This window comes from Synchiropus splendidus, chromosome 1 (assembly GCF_027744825.2).
Source record: "Synchiropus splendidus isolate RoL2022-P1 chromosome 1, RoL_Sspl_1.0, whole genome shotgun sequence".
Taxonomy (NCBI): Eukaryota; Metazoa; Chordata; class Actinopteri; order Syngnathiformes; family Callionymidae; genus Synchiropus; species Synchiropus splendidus.
The window spans coordinates 58,663,663-58,679,113 of record NC_071334.1 but is presented as its reverse complement, the minus strand read 5'-3'; the positions used below and the strand labels follow the sequence as shown (position 1 = coordinate 58,679,113).

The following is a 15,451-nucleotide window of genomic DNA, read 5'->3' as shown; positions in this document are numbered from 1 at the left end:
ACGTGGAACTTGAAGGGATAAATTGACAAATAACTTGAAATTGCCGGATTTGGATGAGATTTTTAGGAAATATGTGAAACAGGATAAAAGAACAAATGATTCAGTTTTGGGAGTGATGCGGGTCACCGTCTGGATCCAGGATTTGTGTAGGATTCTTCAACATTGGGTGAGAAAACTACCTTTGGAATCCAGGGTGAAATTCTTTGAAGGAGATTCATGGGGAGATTCTGTTGGGAGTGGATTGAATGTGCCTGGTAGAGGTTTGCACTCTCTGAGCGCTTTTCTAGTTTTGCTATGTGATTTTTGTTTTTATTATTAATAATTATTATAGATATCTCAAACACATTTATTGAAAATATTTATAGAAAAATAATTGTTTTAAGTTTTACTGAATATTTGTGTTTTCACAAATCATTTCAACTGAACGCACATGAAACGTGCTTCATGTTTACAAAAACGATGAATCTGATGTAGATCTGTATTTGTTAAAGCTCCCTCACTGCTTATTAATTTGTATTTATTCCGGTTGAACCCCCTCTTCCAGTGTCTTGAACATGCGGCCATTCCTTCTCTAATCTCGAGAATAAACCGTGCGCCGTAGTAAAAACGGAGAGAAAAGGCCTGCAAAGCCAAATATCCAGATTAGACAGTCATGTGTGTCAGCAGCATCATGAACCAATCACAAGTGGTCCAGGAATCCCGGAGCTCCGGAGCGGAAGCGTTTCTCCCCCTGCATCTATAAAAAGCAGAGATGGGACACTGCCGAACCATGAACGCACCATAGTCCTGTTTACGTCTCGCAGTGTATCCGGAGCAAATGTGGTGGAATCAAGGATCTGCCGGAGTAAAGGAGACGAGGTCTACAGACGGCGACTGAAGACGAACGTCTGCGGTTGTGGGTAAGTTACCGTGTGTCCACCAGATGTCACTTGTTTGGCAGAAACGAACGGTTTAGAAAGCGAAGCAAGTCTGAAGCTGGAGAGACATTAAGCGAGTGTGATGGAATTCATGGAGCAGATAGAGCAGAATCATCTTCACTGAAGCCAGAATAATTCCATGTTAAAGGAAACACACAAAGACGTTCTCATTCTTCACGCTGCAGTGCACATTGGGGGCTTGTAGTTTTATAGAGAAGCGTGATGCTACAACCCCTGATATTCCCCAATCCTTAGTGGTTTAGTTGCTTTTATTTGAATGTTGAAACGTGTTCATCAGTGAAACCATGGATGGGAAGTAAAATTCGGAATCTGGTCACTGAAGGGGACATGATTCTAGTCTGCAAGGAGAGTGTGTTTTTGGTAAGTCTATATCTAATGTATTATTGAAGCGTGACTTTCATAATTTGGGAGTCAGTATGGTGTAGCATGTACAATCCATCCAAACCAGTCTTTTAGCTCAGACCAGTTTCAATGAGCAACGCAACATTTGTGTCTGTACCTAAAATATATGTTAAAAAAAAACATTACAATAAAATAGCTTTATATCATTATTTACTGATGTTCTAAATATTGTGGCCTAAATATTGTTACTTCAAATGATCCTCCTGTATTTAATATCTAAATTGAGAACGAGGTTTATGAACAGAAAACAGTCAAATCCTTTTTTTTTTATTGTAATATTTTAGTATAAAAACTTGTTGTTCCTTTTGTCTTTTGACACCCCCTCACATCACTCACGGGAGATCATGTGGCACTGTTTTAGCTGATCAGCAGCCAATCGTCCATTTGATTCCACCTCTACATATCCGGCCCATGACCTCCTTTATAAGGTCCATGGACCTCTCCATGGTGAGCCCAGGCTAATAAGCCATAAATAAAATGTTGTGCTGCATTTTGCCAGTGCAGCATTTTTTGTCCAACTCAGCCAGTCTTCTTCCCGTTTCCAAACTCCTTGACTCCTGCCCTCTAATCCATACAATCTTCCAAGTCTCACTGATCATCTATAATATACCAGCCCTTTTCCCTGCATCAGAAAGTTCTTCATTCTTAAATCCTAGAGGGAACAAAGTACTCTGCGAAGTCTCTGGGCAAAGTATTTTGTGATTTGTATACAGGTTGTGTTTTATGGCGTCTCAACCTGTGTGGTACTATCTGCACTTTCTTCTTCACCTCCCTCAATCTCGGTCCACCACAGTGGATGACTGACTCCAAATTCTTGATGTCATGTATTGGAACACTACATGAGACTTTACTCTGGAAAAAAAACAAAGCAGCAAATAATCATAATATGTTTTGTTGAAAACCATTTTGAGCAGTTTGAAGAAGCCATTTTGAAGGGCTTACATTAGAATACTAATAATAAGGTTTTTTTTTTTTTCATGAAACATGTTCTTTAGCATTCTATCAAAAGTAATTTGTCTTATCCTTTAACATCTTTAACATCAATTTTAACATCTTCAGCATTTGTTTGATTTATTAACACATGACATTTGAATATTATTTTTAAACAACTGACAAGTAAGATTTGTTTTTTAGCATGTTACTGAATTATATAAAAACAAAATGACATTTTATTCTGAATGTTTTATTCAAACAGTCCTCACTTCATTTAATCATTTTTGTTTCTCATTCTGATAGTAAATAAGAAACAGAGAGCGAGACAGGTACAGGAAGGAAGGACCTGTGGTCTCTCCTCGGCGTACCGTCAGCATCAGGGGCTACCGAAGCTGTGTACTTGTACAGAAAGCAGGACTCTTCCTCAAGTAGCGTCCTTTAATTTGTTACATCTCATTTACTGGAACTAGAGGAAAGAAGTGGCCACCTTAAGTCAAGCTCGGCTAATCGTACTCATTTTCACAACATTTCAGTATGGTTTGTATCACAGTGGGAGGAAATTGGACCGGAGAAAAAACATAAACACACACAAGCAGAGCGACGCTTCCTCCCAGCTTGAGTCAAGCTGGTTGTGCAGGACTTGAGTTAATTGACTCAGTAATTTGATAAACTGTAAGAAAATCCTAATATGTCTGTGTTGTGAAATAGCACAACTTCACGTGCTCTGGTGTGTGAAGTTGTGCTCTTGTGGGACTCTAGACGGAAGAAGACTGGCGACGGTTCAAAGACCACAACATGTAAAGTGGACATGTTGCTGACATTTCTACTCCACGGCGCTGCTGACTTCAAAGAACTGCTCAAATGCAAGCGCACAAAATGTTAGACTGTTGCGCAACATCTTGATCTTCAAGTGCGTTGGAGGTGCATAGAACGCAGATTATGAGCAAAATAAATGATGAACCGCACTTAATCGATGCATCAATATATAAAGAAATATTTCTAACAACTGTCATTTAAACAGCAAGGAAAGGAACAATGTTTAGGATAGATTCCATTAATTTCAAATGCTTCTTCACTACTGCTACATTTGTTTGTAAATGTTTTTTAGGAGTCAAAGAAAAGACAGATGGCGCTTCCTGTGTGGTGTTGTTTGATACACTTGATTGAGTTTGTGCAACACACACACACACACACTCATGCACGTACACCTACCCACTCACACACACACTCGTGCCGCTATCTTTGTGGCCACATTTCAGTGACTTTCATGCTTTCCCCAGCCCCTCATTCTAAACCTCACCATCAAAAACAAATAGTTAACCTTAACCGAGATTCTGAACCAAACTTAAACCCAACTATAATGACCCACTTATTTTGAATTTCTCATCTTCAAATTGAGGCTTAAACTTGTGGGGACTGGCAAAAATGTCCCCATAAGGAAAAATGTCATCACAACTAGTATTTCTTTCCAAGAATTGGTCCCCTCAAGCATAGCTCTGCAAGGTGCACACACTGACACACACAACCACACACACACACATTTTTTCCATTTGCACATTTTGTTGTATTTCTTACTTATTTTGGCATAAAGAGAAATGTAGAGAAAAAAAAGTGTCATTTAAAATTTTTATGAAAATGTCATGTACAATTATTACTAAATTCTCTGTTCATTATGTCAGCAGTCCATTTCAGAGATAATTCAAATTAAGACACTTTATTTATTTATCTATTTTTTGTTTAATTTCTGCATCCTTTGGATGAGTTAAAAGAAAAAATTATCTCTTCAAACTTAAACGTTTGTATTTTTAACTTTAATCCAAACAATTTCGACTCCAAGGCCTGAAACTATGTTCTATGTTCATCATATTAAATTAAATAAAACCAAAACTCTTTACCCAATTTCAATATGATTGCAAACATTTAGAAAATATGTTTTAATTCTAGAAAAGTATGCTTTAAAAATAAGCGAGAATATACTTAATTTTCCTCAGAGGGGAGAAACTAAATAACATTCAATATAATAATAATAATATATCTAAAGTATATATATAATACTATATATAAAGTAAACAAAAACATTAAATAATATACAAAACACAAACAAAGCATGTCAGGCAAGTGGTACAAATACTTATTCTCTGAAGCGACAGCGAGTGTCACCCTTCACTGTCTTGTCACATCACTTCCTGTGAGCGGGTGGTCACTTGTTAAGTAAAATGGGGAAGTAAAAGTGTGAACTTTTTGGAGGAAGTCAGTCATTGAAATGAGGAAGCTTCAGAAGACCAGTTTGATTTCGATGTCACACCGCTTTTCGTCTTCTGAGTCGTTTGGTATTTTCTTCATCAGGGGCTGAAATTCTCACCAGCTGCTCTCATGTTGCTCAGACCGACTGTGCCTGCAACAATAGAACCAACATCTCGGACGTTCTGACGCATGGTAAGTCTCATAGGCGACAATATTTCTGGGTTATTCCACAGGTCCCCGCAGTACAGTGCTCAGATCGCGAACTCAGTTGACCTGTGAAACATTAACTTCACAGATGTGTGTGTGTGTGTGTGTGATTGGTTTACCTATTCTTGTTAGGACCATTTGGGGAAAAACACCTCCTTGTGAAGACAATTGGCTTAGTTAGGACCGTTTTGCCGCTCAATTTGAGGATTGAAACATCAAAATAAGTTGGTCATTGTAATTGGGTTTATGTTTGGCCAAGAGTCCTGGTTATGGTCAGCTGTCAAATGATTTTGTGTGACCAGTTGGTCAAGCGGATACATAGAAATATCTTATCGCATTGTTTTGTTTACTCATGACTCACAAGCTAATAAAAGAGACCATGACAATAATATCCCAACTGAAAAAAATCTTGCAACTGCATACAAAATTCAATAAAACTAGAAATTAATAACTGTCTGCTGCGATAAGCTTTAGTGGGGATCGAGATCAGGGTAATATTGTTTAAGAACAGATGTTAGTAAAACCTAAATCCAAAACATTTTATTTTATTTTGTCTCACTGCGATCAATATTTCTTAGAGACAATGTCTTGTGATAGATGTAGCACATATTAGATAAGAATTGATATCTTTTATTGTAATGTCGAAAAGAAAATTAAAATTAAATTTAAAAAAATTAAAAATTAAAATAAAAATGTGAAAATATATAAAATATTGGAAGCTGGTATGCACTACATCCAATGACAACTACGCATAAATGGCCACTTGCAAAATCAAATTGTATGACATTGCAAATGTAGTCTTATATGAGGAGCATTTTCACTTTCACTGCCGCTGGGGTGGCTGATTCACGTACAGAGGGCCCCTCATTGTCATCCAAGACTCTTGTTCTGGACTACACATTCAAATATGAGCGTGCTGATGACCATGGCTATGAAAATGAAACATAAATGAGGGTGAAAATGTGCATAAAATGGGGGAACAGATGAGACTAAATTAAGAGAAATATTATGACGAGGTATTGTGTGAATATAATGTTTGCGTGGAATTGTAAAAAAGTAATTCTATGTATATATAATATATGAATCCACGAAAATTAGCCACGTTACATTTTCTTTTTTCTAAACTATAAAGGCCAGTAATGAAAAACAACACCTTTTAAGCTTTAGTTTAATGGAATTTAATGGTTCTTTTGTCCTAAACAGTGGCACGAACTCAGCCATGCATCACTGTCAAGATGACCTGTGTATTTATTTCCCCTTGAATCCCCTTGAATCAATTGAGCTCCTCATGTGTCCAAGAGCAGTTGAAGGTCCAGAGTGGTTTACGAGGACAGAACATTACAGAAGAACTTTGCAGCCTTGTGATGACAGAAGAGCGACTCAACCTCTCTAACGTCCTCTGGAGAGATGAGAGAGATGCCGATCCGGTTGCAAAAACTCACCGCCATGTGTGCAACATTGCAACACATTTGCTGAAACTCGCATCAGAAACTGCAGTGAAAGAACAGCAGCGCGTTCATCTTCGTGGCAAGAAAACACATATATTAAGTTTTAATGCATTGACCTCAGTGGTCAAAATTGAAACAAATTTTCCGGCTTCTGTGCAAGAATGTTCAGTAAAGGTTGTGGTGTCTGTGGTTCTGCTGCCTGCACCCTCATAGATGGACGCCCTTACATTTGTGCTGATGTTTGTTTTAGCCGTTTTCGCTCACTTCTTTGGCCACTTTCTTGTCTTGCTCTCACACAGGCTTAAGGTTGTGGTGTCAGGGACGAGAAGGGGCGGCCAGATGAAGCTGTTTTATGCTTGGGACAGTGACTAAACTGTTGAAACTAGTTATCTGATTTCACATGGTACGGCAATGACTCTTATGTAACAGCTTACAACAGCTCCTCTAATGTGCCCCAACCCTACGTTATTGACATCTGGGAACATCACTGTACTCGTTCTTACCCAAGTGCATAGAATTAATTATGTATATATGAATTCCATAGAATTGTAAATTATACATCACATACAGAGCCTCAAAATCCAATGTTATTAATCCGAAATCTTACCGCCAGTAGCCACACGCGTGGAAACTCACTTAATTCAAGCTTGTGTTTCACTCCACCTGAAGCGTGAAGCTGTACTGCAGCTGGCTGAGCACATCGAACATCACGTACACAAAGCCTCACACTTGGCTCATCATTCTTGTGCACTTAAACAGGGATCACTGAAACAGCTTTGAAATAGTCTATCTCTTAGCAACCATGAGACAGAAACAAAAACCGTCCAAGTCTGTGGTGGACTGTGAATGCGCCGACTGGTGATACCAAACAGCTCCAACACTGTTTTGACATGTCTGACTGAAGTGTCTTTGAAACTAAGGCCACCAACCTGGATGAACTGGCAGACACCGTAGCATCCGGTATTATTTTTTGCAAAGATGTGTGTGCGCAACATGACATTTCGGACATGGCACCGCAGGAACAAATTAGATTGCACATATTTTTCTGTTTCAGGTGGTAACCATCATTGGCTTCTCCTCATAGTTACATCTGGGCTCTTCATCCTTGGCACAAAATGGCCGATAGCGTAAACACCCTTCCCTTCTTCTATGGCAACATCACCCGGGAGGAGGCGGAGGACTTCCTGAGGCACGGGGGCCTGAGCAGTGGTCTGTACCTGCTGAGGCAAAGTCGAAATCATCTCGGGGGCTTCGCTCTGTCGCTGTCACACTCTGGCCGCTGCTACCACTACACCATAGAGAGACAGCCCAACGAGCGGTACGCCATCGCTGGAGGGAAGAGTCACAGCAGTCCCATTGGTGTGATCGACTTCCACTCCCAGGAGACGGACGGCCTGGTGTGCTTGCTGAAGAAACCTTGCAACCGACCAAGCAACATGCAGCCCAAGGTCGGACGGTTCGAAGACCTGAAGGAACAAATGATACAAGAGTTTGTCAAGCAGACCTGGAATTTACACGTAAGAAAGTATTCATAAAAATGTAGTGTGGCGGAAAAGCATTCTCATACAAGATTGCGTGTGTGTGTGTGTAGGGAGCAGCCCTGGAACAAGCCATCATCAGCCAGCGTCCAAGGCTGGAGAAGATCATCGCCACCACGGCTCATGAGAGAATGCCGTGGTACCACGGAGAAATCACCAGAGAGCAGTCAGAGCCCAGACTTCAGAATGGCGCCAGGACCAACGGAAAATTCCTGTGAGCCTTTCCTTTTTTCACTCATTAAATTATAAATGCAATATTTATTGTATCTCTAGTACACTCACATCCATGTCTACACAGTGCTTCTGCTTTATTTTGCTGAAAATATGAAAAGACATTACTGTCATGGAAGGCTATAATGTTCCAGCTGAAACTAAAGATTGTCATGGTACCCAGCGACCAGGAGGTGACAAAAGGAAGAAAAGCCACAATTTAAATGTATATGCGACAAACTCAATTACACAAGGCACCCAATTTTTATTGAGGGACAAAATGTCTCACACCCTCAGAAATATTCGTCCAGTTTTTGGATGCTGATTTTAGCACGATTATTTCTGTGTTTCAAATCAGAATGTAACATTTGGACTATGGTGCAAGAGATTCCTTGTTGAGATACTCACACCCACTTCCCCATCCCTTTGTCAAAATCTCTTCCTTCTGCATGCATATTTCAGTTTTTGACCTCTGCTAGAAAACATTGTGAGCACCGAGGTCAATCTAGTTTCTGGCACTTTTCAATTCGTAATGCAATTACCTTTTAACACGACTTGCAGGCCCAGATTTGGCCCCGTGCCTCGAGTTTGTCACAACTGCCCGTCACTAATAAACACCGAGTTCCCAGTGTTGTTAAACCCACCTGATTGACAATGAATATGTCAATGCTTAATTGCATTTTTAGGAACACGCAGTGTTATAAAAATAAAACATTTCTAGGTTTACTTCAAATTCCTTTTGGCTTCCTGTAACCACTCCAGTTCCTGGTATGCGCATGACAACATTTATATACAGTCATAAGATAAACTACCGCTGCAGCCGAAGCTTTGACAAATTCAATGCTCAAAGACTGGGCTCAAATGCTTGTATAGCGACTGGAGACATGGAGACTCGGACAAGCAATATTACAATTATAAATATTCACAGTACTAACAATGACACAAAGGCAGACAAGGGGGAGGAAACAATGGGGAGTCACCGGAAGAGAAAACACAACCTGAGTAAAACCTGAAACAAATACAAACCTGAAGTGACCAAGAAACACGGAAAAAGGAGAACAGAAACCTATAAACAATAATAAAATATGCAGGTAAAAATAAACAAAAAGTAAACAGAGAATAAAGTGGTGGTCACAACTCATGCACAATAGACAAAGGACAGAAAATACTCAACAGTTAGGGCTGGAATCAGAGAGTAAGATGAACAAAAAACTCATGGAGGTTCGAAGACACACTCATGGTAACAAAAGCTCAAGCACCAGAGAAAATACCAGAGAATACGGTGAGATCGAGAGAAATCACTTTACCAGTATGAGGTAAATGGTTCCAGCTGGGTGTCATTACCTGTCAAGAAGAAGAAAGGGACTGCAAACAGGAAATATAAACAACAAAATAAAAGCACATACATAACTGACCAATACAATGATGGCACATTTGAGACTCGTATGACACTCAACCTCAAGAGTGTACTCTGCATCATATCCTAAAAATGACCTTGAATGTGTGTGTATTTCCATATTTTGTTTCATTCTCACTGTATTTTTAAATTTACGACACATAGTTCTAACCATAGGAAGAGCTCCCTGTTGTGCTTGCACCTCAGCTTATTTTAATGCTGTGCGACAGCCCCGCTTTGCACCGTGCTGCTGGAAAAACACACATTTGTGCTCAACGCAGCGCTTCATTAGAACTGCAACAGGAGAGTCAGCTCACTTCTGAAAAGCTGCTGTGTCAATGTAGTATTGCTTCCCATTCGCTCATGGTCCGTCTGTGCTTTCAGGATCCGTCAGAGGGATGTGAATGGATCCTACGCCCTCTGCTTACTTCACGAGGGAAAGGTCATGCACTATCGTATCGACAAAGACAGCACGGGAAAACTCTCCATCCCTGACGGCAAGAAGTTTGACACGCTGTGGCAGGTATTTTTTTCCATCACCAGCCAGTTTTTATGACTTTCTCAGCACAATTCCAACATGTCATATACATATGATATGTTTGATATATACATATCGAACTGATGTTTAGTTCTTGAGTTTTTAGTTCTTCACTCATGTTCCTTCTGATCTGGGATGGGGGCTCACACGTCAAAAGGAATCTAAAAGTTAACAGCGTAATGTTGCAGGATACATAGACGGAGAAGTTAGGCTGTGAAAACACACATGAAACCATGTGAAACTGCATTAATTATTTAAGGTCAAATAATTCCTCATCCGATTACTATTATAGTCACTAACATACAGTCTGTGCTGAATGCAGCTGGTGGAGCACTACTCTTACAAACCTGACGGTCTGCTGAGAGTCTTGACCGAACCTTGTCCACGACCACCTGGGGAGAGTGGTGAGAACGTACACTGGTGTTGCCATGGCACCCGTCGCGTCTCATGTTATATCAAGAAACATTTCTCATTCGAATAACCATGTTTTTGTCACTGACAGCAGGATTAAGATCGCCAGTGCCCAATCACCATCAGGGGTTTTCTTTAGTGAGTTTACATGGATGTTTTTCTTTCTGAAAAATGGACTGCATTTTGTTCATAGTCTGGACAACTACAAAATAGAATTGAAGTAACTTGCTATACTTGGTAGATCCCTCAAAAGTGCTGTGCATCTGAGTGTAGAATCTGTTGACAGTTTGCTTTTTGTCTCTTCTGGTTTGTAGTCAAGTGTAGCAGATGGATTTTTTGCCAAGATGCACAAGGTATGCTGACTCATCGTAACAGCTGTTACTGTTACCTCACTCCTCATGACCACTGACTTTCCAATGAAATTCATCACAATTTTAAGATCAAGTTCGCATTTGGCTCAGCATTAGCTCATTAGCCAGGTTGGTTAAAATCCTGCATAACTTTACCTTTAGCATTAATGTTCTTTAGCATTAGCTTTACATCCACTGTAGTTAATGATGCCTCCCATGCAATGCTAATGTTATGATACTATTTCACAATGTAAATATTGATAAACAAGTGAGCTCTGCATTGTTTAGCACTGACATTACAACCACGTACTACATAGGGGCAGAACAGTGGCCTCAGTAACAACCATCAAGTTCAGTTTTGGGGCTGTCTGTATGTGCAGCTAAGTCTTTGTAGCAAATGAAGAAATAACAACACATTTCTTCATTCTCTATAATTTGTTCAAGTACTTCAGTACCATGTATAGCACGAGCAACTGTTTTATTCCACTTTATTCATCATAGATTTGCCACTTTTTAGGCCTAAATTCTGTTGATCATATTATATGAATACATAAAAGTAATTGTTCAATGTTTCATTTGTTGCTTTTAATTTTTTTTAATTTTTTAAAAAATTTATCTTAAACAGTGGCCCTTTTTTCGACACGACACCCCAGACTCCAATGTGTATGAACACAAGGGACCCATCCAAGGTATGTCAACTGCATGCAGCCAGTTGCAACTTAAGAACAGTACCCTTTTAAAATATATACACACAGTCAGACACACAACTGATCTCGCAAATGAAAAAAAAAAATGCACACACGCGTGAGGACTGACAGACACAGTTTTTTTCACCGTGAAATTGTTTTATTAAAACCTCTTTGCTGACCAAAGACACTGAAATTATGTTTGTCTCTCAGAGGCAATGCCGATGGACACAGACTTGTACAATCCCTACGAAGACCCAGACGAACTGAGAGGATCGACAGTCGATCGGAGCCAGCTGTTCTTGGAGGACGGGGAGTTGGGCTCTGGGAACTTTGGTACAGTGATGAAGGGCATTTATAAGACGAGGAGGTGTGTAGAATTGTTTTACAGTAGATTGTTGCTATATTACTTGCTTTTGCTGTGGTGATATTGGTGTGATGAATTGTTGATATTTTTGTTTATACAATTCACTTGGATGTCATGAAACCAATAAAACAAAGGTTCTAAACTACTCAATTGCCACCTTTGAAAGAGCTTATGATATACGGTGCCATCCAACTGAGTGTAAACAGTCAATGCCTTTGGAAGACAGTTTCAAAACAAGAAAACGGATAGTATTAAAAAAACAAACAAAAAACACAATGTCTGTATTTCCCATTGTACTAGGAAAGATCACTGTAACCAGAACAGTAATTGTTCTGATGGTCACACAATGTGCCATAAATGATCAAGGTAAAAAATGTAAAGGAAAAGTAAACATAATCAAGTAATTAATCATCAGATGGCAGAATATTTTTCAACAAAAATAAATACATTTATCCATAAAACTGAATGACTATGGGGAAATACAATACAGATAGTTTGAACAAAGGAATTAGGTAAATTGAGGTTTTGAGAAGCAGCTTTAATGTGTGTTAAAAGATCAATGCATTATTTATTAAAATGAACAATGAACAAATGAGACAAAATAGAAATAAAAAGATGCATGACTGTTTAAATGTCGTAACAGAATCTCTCGACTGAATACAAAGCCTTTGACAGGAACCAGATAAATACAGGGTGGTGGCCTGGTGTAAACTCTGTGTCACACTTTGACATGTGCTTTGGGTCGGTTCCAGGAAAGAGAAAGCAGTCGCTGTGAAAATCCTTAAAAACGACGACAACAATCCGGCAGTACGAGAGGAGATGTTGCGAGAAGCAAATGTGATGCAGCAGCTCGACAATCCGTACATTGTCAGGATGATCGGCATCTGTGAGGCAGAGAACCTGATGCTGGTGATGGAGCTGGCCGAGCTGGGGCCGCTGCACAAGTTCTTGCAGAAGAACAGGTATATGGCCACTCACTACTCTGGCACCTGTAGAAGAGAAATGCTGCCAATGAGTTTTGCATGTGGGCTTGATAAAAGTGATAAAAGCCAGACGTCTAACCCTCAAATCTACAGAGACACCACCATCAAGAACGTGACTGAACTGGTGCACCAGGTAGCCTGCGGGATGAAGTACCTGGAAGAGCACAACTTTGTCCATCGAGATCTGGCGGCGAGGAACGTCCTACTGGTCTCTCAGCATTACGCCAAGATCAGTGACTTTGGACTCTCTAAAGTGATTGGAGATGACCAGAACTACTACAAGGTAACACATGCTGCAAACGGAACCTAAATAGGAAGTTCGTCCTGGAAACTGACTTATGTGTCATCAGGCAAAGGCTCATGGGAAGTGGCCTGTGAAGTGGTACGCTCCAGAGTGCATGAACTACTTCAAATTCTCTTCCAAAAGTGATGTGTGGAGTTTTGGGGTGCTCATGTGGGAAGCCTACTCATATGGCCAGAAGCCATACAGGGTAAGAACTTGTACAGACCTTTCTGTTGCAGCATTTTTGCAGCCAAGTAAATGAATAAGTAGAATTAATAAGAATTCAGAAACAAAAGCAAGGATTGGGTCACGTAATAGTTACTCTAAACCGTTAACTAGACTACTCTTTTTTGTTTTTCTTTCTGTAAATCATTATAAAGTTGTATTTGTAGAAAATTTAAGCATATAACAGATTTCTGAAAACAGATTTCAGATGCACATAAAAAACGACATGAAACATTTGTTTTAAATATGTATTAGATAATATTACTCTTTCAGTAATGGAAATATTACTCCATTTCCATTACTGAAAATATGGTTCATTGCACATAAGTATACATTTTAAATGTGGGAAGAATAAAGACAAATTGTTCTGAATAACACTTTTCTTTTAGTGTATTTGAAAGCCCATGTTTATAAATTACTCTCTGCTGCCCCCTGTTGCTCATGAATCAGACTTTCAACAGACTTTTTTATTCTATCGATCTCGTGACCAGATTTTCACACGACCAATGTATTTTTTGGGGAAAAAACATTCCAGATGTTATGTGACTCTCTTGACAGGGGATGAAAGGAAACGACGTAAATCAGATGATAGAGAGTGGGGCTCGTCTGGAAGCCCCCAAGAACTGTCCCCAGGAGATCTACAACCTGATGATGACCTGCTGGACTTACAAGTGAGTCACCAGTGTGTCCGGTCTGCTCTGTGTTGTTGAGCTGCTGAACAGCCGGTCGGTTCTGTGCTCGTCATCTTCCAGGGTGGAGGACAGACCGCCGTTCTCTGTGGTGGAGCCGCGGCTGAGAGATTACTACTATGACACGGCGCACTGAGGAGTCTCGTTCAAATGACTCTGCAATACGACATGATGGCAGAGTTTTAAACGCATCGATGCAATGTTTTTAAACTATTAAACTGTAACAGTGTCCGCTTAAGCAATAAAACCTATTGACATATGCACCATGAAAACCATGCGTGTTGTTTTTATAGCCACCATCATTAGAATATTTATAAGGAATTCATCCAATGAACATTAGTTCTGGTGTCAAGACAGGAAATACATTTTAAAACATGGGCTCCAAAGAGTCAGGTTTTCAAACAGACTGAAACATTAGGAGGTAAATCTTGAAGAGAAAATAGGACGATCAGACCGCCACAATAAGGCGACCCGCAGCGAACACTACGATCATGTTTTTTCCTGTTTAAACTCACTTTTTAGATACAGTAGTAGTGAATGTGACGGCTGTGAGTAACACTGTCTGAGGCTGCTTAGATTAATAATCCGATGTAGGCAGTTCAGATTAAAGAGAGACAGAACTGTTGAAGTAGAACGCGTGTCCCTGTCTGACGAAAAACAGACGGTCATGTGACAGTACATGCTAGTCAATGTCCGCTGGGTGGCAGCAGAGTCTCTTGTCACATGGTCTAGTTCCGATCAGTCGGACGATTCTCGAAATGAGTTGGCGATATCCATCGTTTGTAGATCTGTAGAGACGTCAACACGCAGCTCTCTCGCTCATCTGAAACTCCAGATAGATCATGAGCTATCGATCAGTTTCAGTTTAGCTCACCATTTAGCAGCAATAAGTGAGTTGGAGTTGGGCTTTGCTCTCCTGTTGGGTCGCACCGTGGAAGCTGTGTAACGGTCGTGTCAGTTGAGTCAGTGGCTTTCTGGGCGGACCACAACCTTCAGAGCCTTCAGCTGACCTCCGACAGTGTTGAAACAGACTTTGTGGACTGTTCCTTTTTTTCACGTCCAAGAGATTTAACTCATTTAACCATGAAAAAGATGATGGTGAATTCAGATCAGTGGTGTCTGTTCTGGTGGTGGTGTCAGGCCTGCAGACTCACAGCAGGAATTATCTCCATTTTATAGTATTTGTATTGTATAGTCCATTTTAAGTCTGTAAAAATACAACTTGATCCAGTGGTAACGAACAAACGTAATCCACAACACATCCACGTCAAGAGTCACATAAAAGGTCCGCAGTCACCGTTGCAGGAAGTTTGTGCACTGAACAAGCCATGTCTTTGAGCCAGTATTTCCTGAGACCGTCCCCTTTCAGACCACGCCAGGACTAGCAAAAATGGTGTTACGACTGCGAAAACTACAAGCTACAAAACTACAATTCCCAAACCCTTCAATTGGAACTAAGGACCATAAACATGAGGGGCATGTGTGGGTAGCGGTGCATTAATAATTATAGATTAGCTCTGTGGGAAGCAAATGACCATCATCTTATTATAAAATGAATAAAGTGATGTCTTCTGTCATCTGAGGAATTTGTTTGATATCTGTT

The 15,451-nt window shown here is 40.0% G+C and overlaps 1 protein-coding gene across 5 annotated transcripts; it reads left to right on the top strand.

The window, feature by feature from the left end:
* The first annotated feature begins 705 nt into the window (after positions 1-705).
* syk (spleen tyrosine kinase) lies at positions 706-14,102 on the top strand. Of its 5 annotated transcripts, none has more exons than XM_053874178.1 (15): positions 706-899; positions 4,620-4,709; positions 7,257-7,689; positions 7,764-7,924; positions 9,701-9,839; positions 10,177-10,258; positions 10,357-10,403; positions 10,580-10,618; positions 11,241-11,304; positions 11,515-11,671; positions 12,421-12,630; positions 12,745-12,934; positions 13,002-13,142; positions 13,718-13,830; positions 13,912-14,102. In XM_053874178.1, the coding sequence occupies exons 3-15, from the start codon at positions 7,288-7,290 to the stop codon at positions 13,982-13,984; spliced, it is 1,818 nt and encodes a 605-aa protein (XP_053730153.1). In that variant the 5' UTR covers positions 706-899; positions 4,620-4,709; positions 7,257-7,287; the 3' UTR covers positions 13,985-14,102. The 5 variants fall into 5 exon arrangements, with proteins under 5 accessions (XP_053730153.1, XP_053730155.1, XP_053730150.1 ...); XM_053874180.1 differs by having other exon boundaries at positions 7,227-7,689; positions 10,360-10,403; XM_053874175.1 differs by having other exon boundaries at positions 707-899; positions 7,227-7,689.
* Positions 14,103-15,451: the final 1,349 nt, after the last annotated feature.

Excerpts from the sequence above, each read along its gene's own strand:
- syk (XM_053874178.1), top strand. The coding sequence starts at position 7,288 with ATGGCCGATAGCGTAAACACCCTTCCCTTCTTCTATGGCAACATCACC. Across the intron at positions 11,305-11,514 it reads ACACAAGGGACCCATCCAAG|AGGCAATGCCGATGGACACA; the intron begins GTATGTCAACTG and ends TTTGTCTCTCAG. Across the intron at positions 11,672-12,420 it reads GGCATTTATAAGACGAGGAG|GAAAGAGAAAGCAGTCGCTG; the intron begins GTGTGTAGAATT and ends GGTCGGTTCCAG.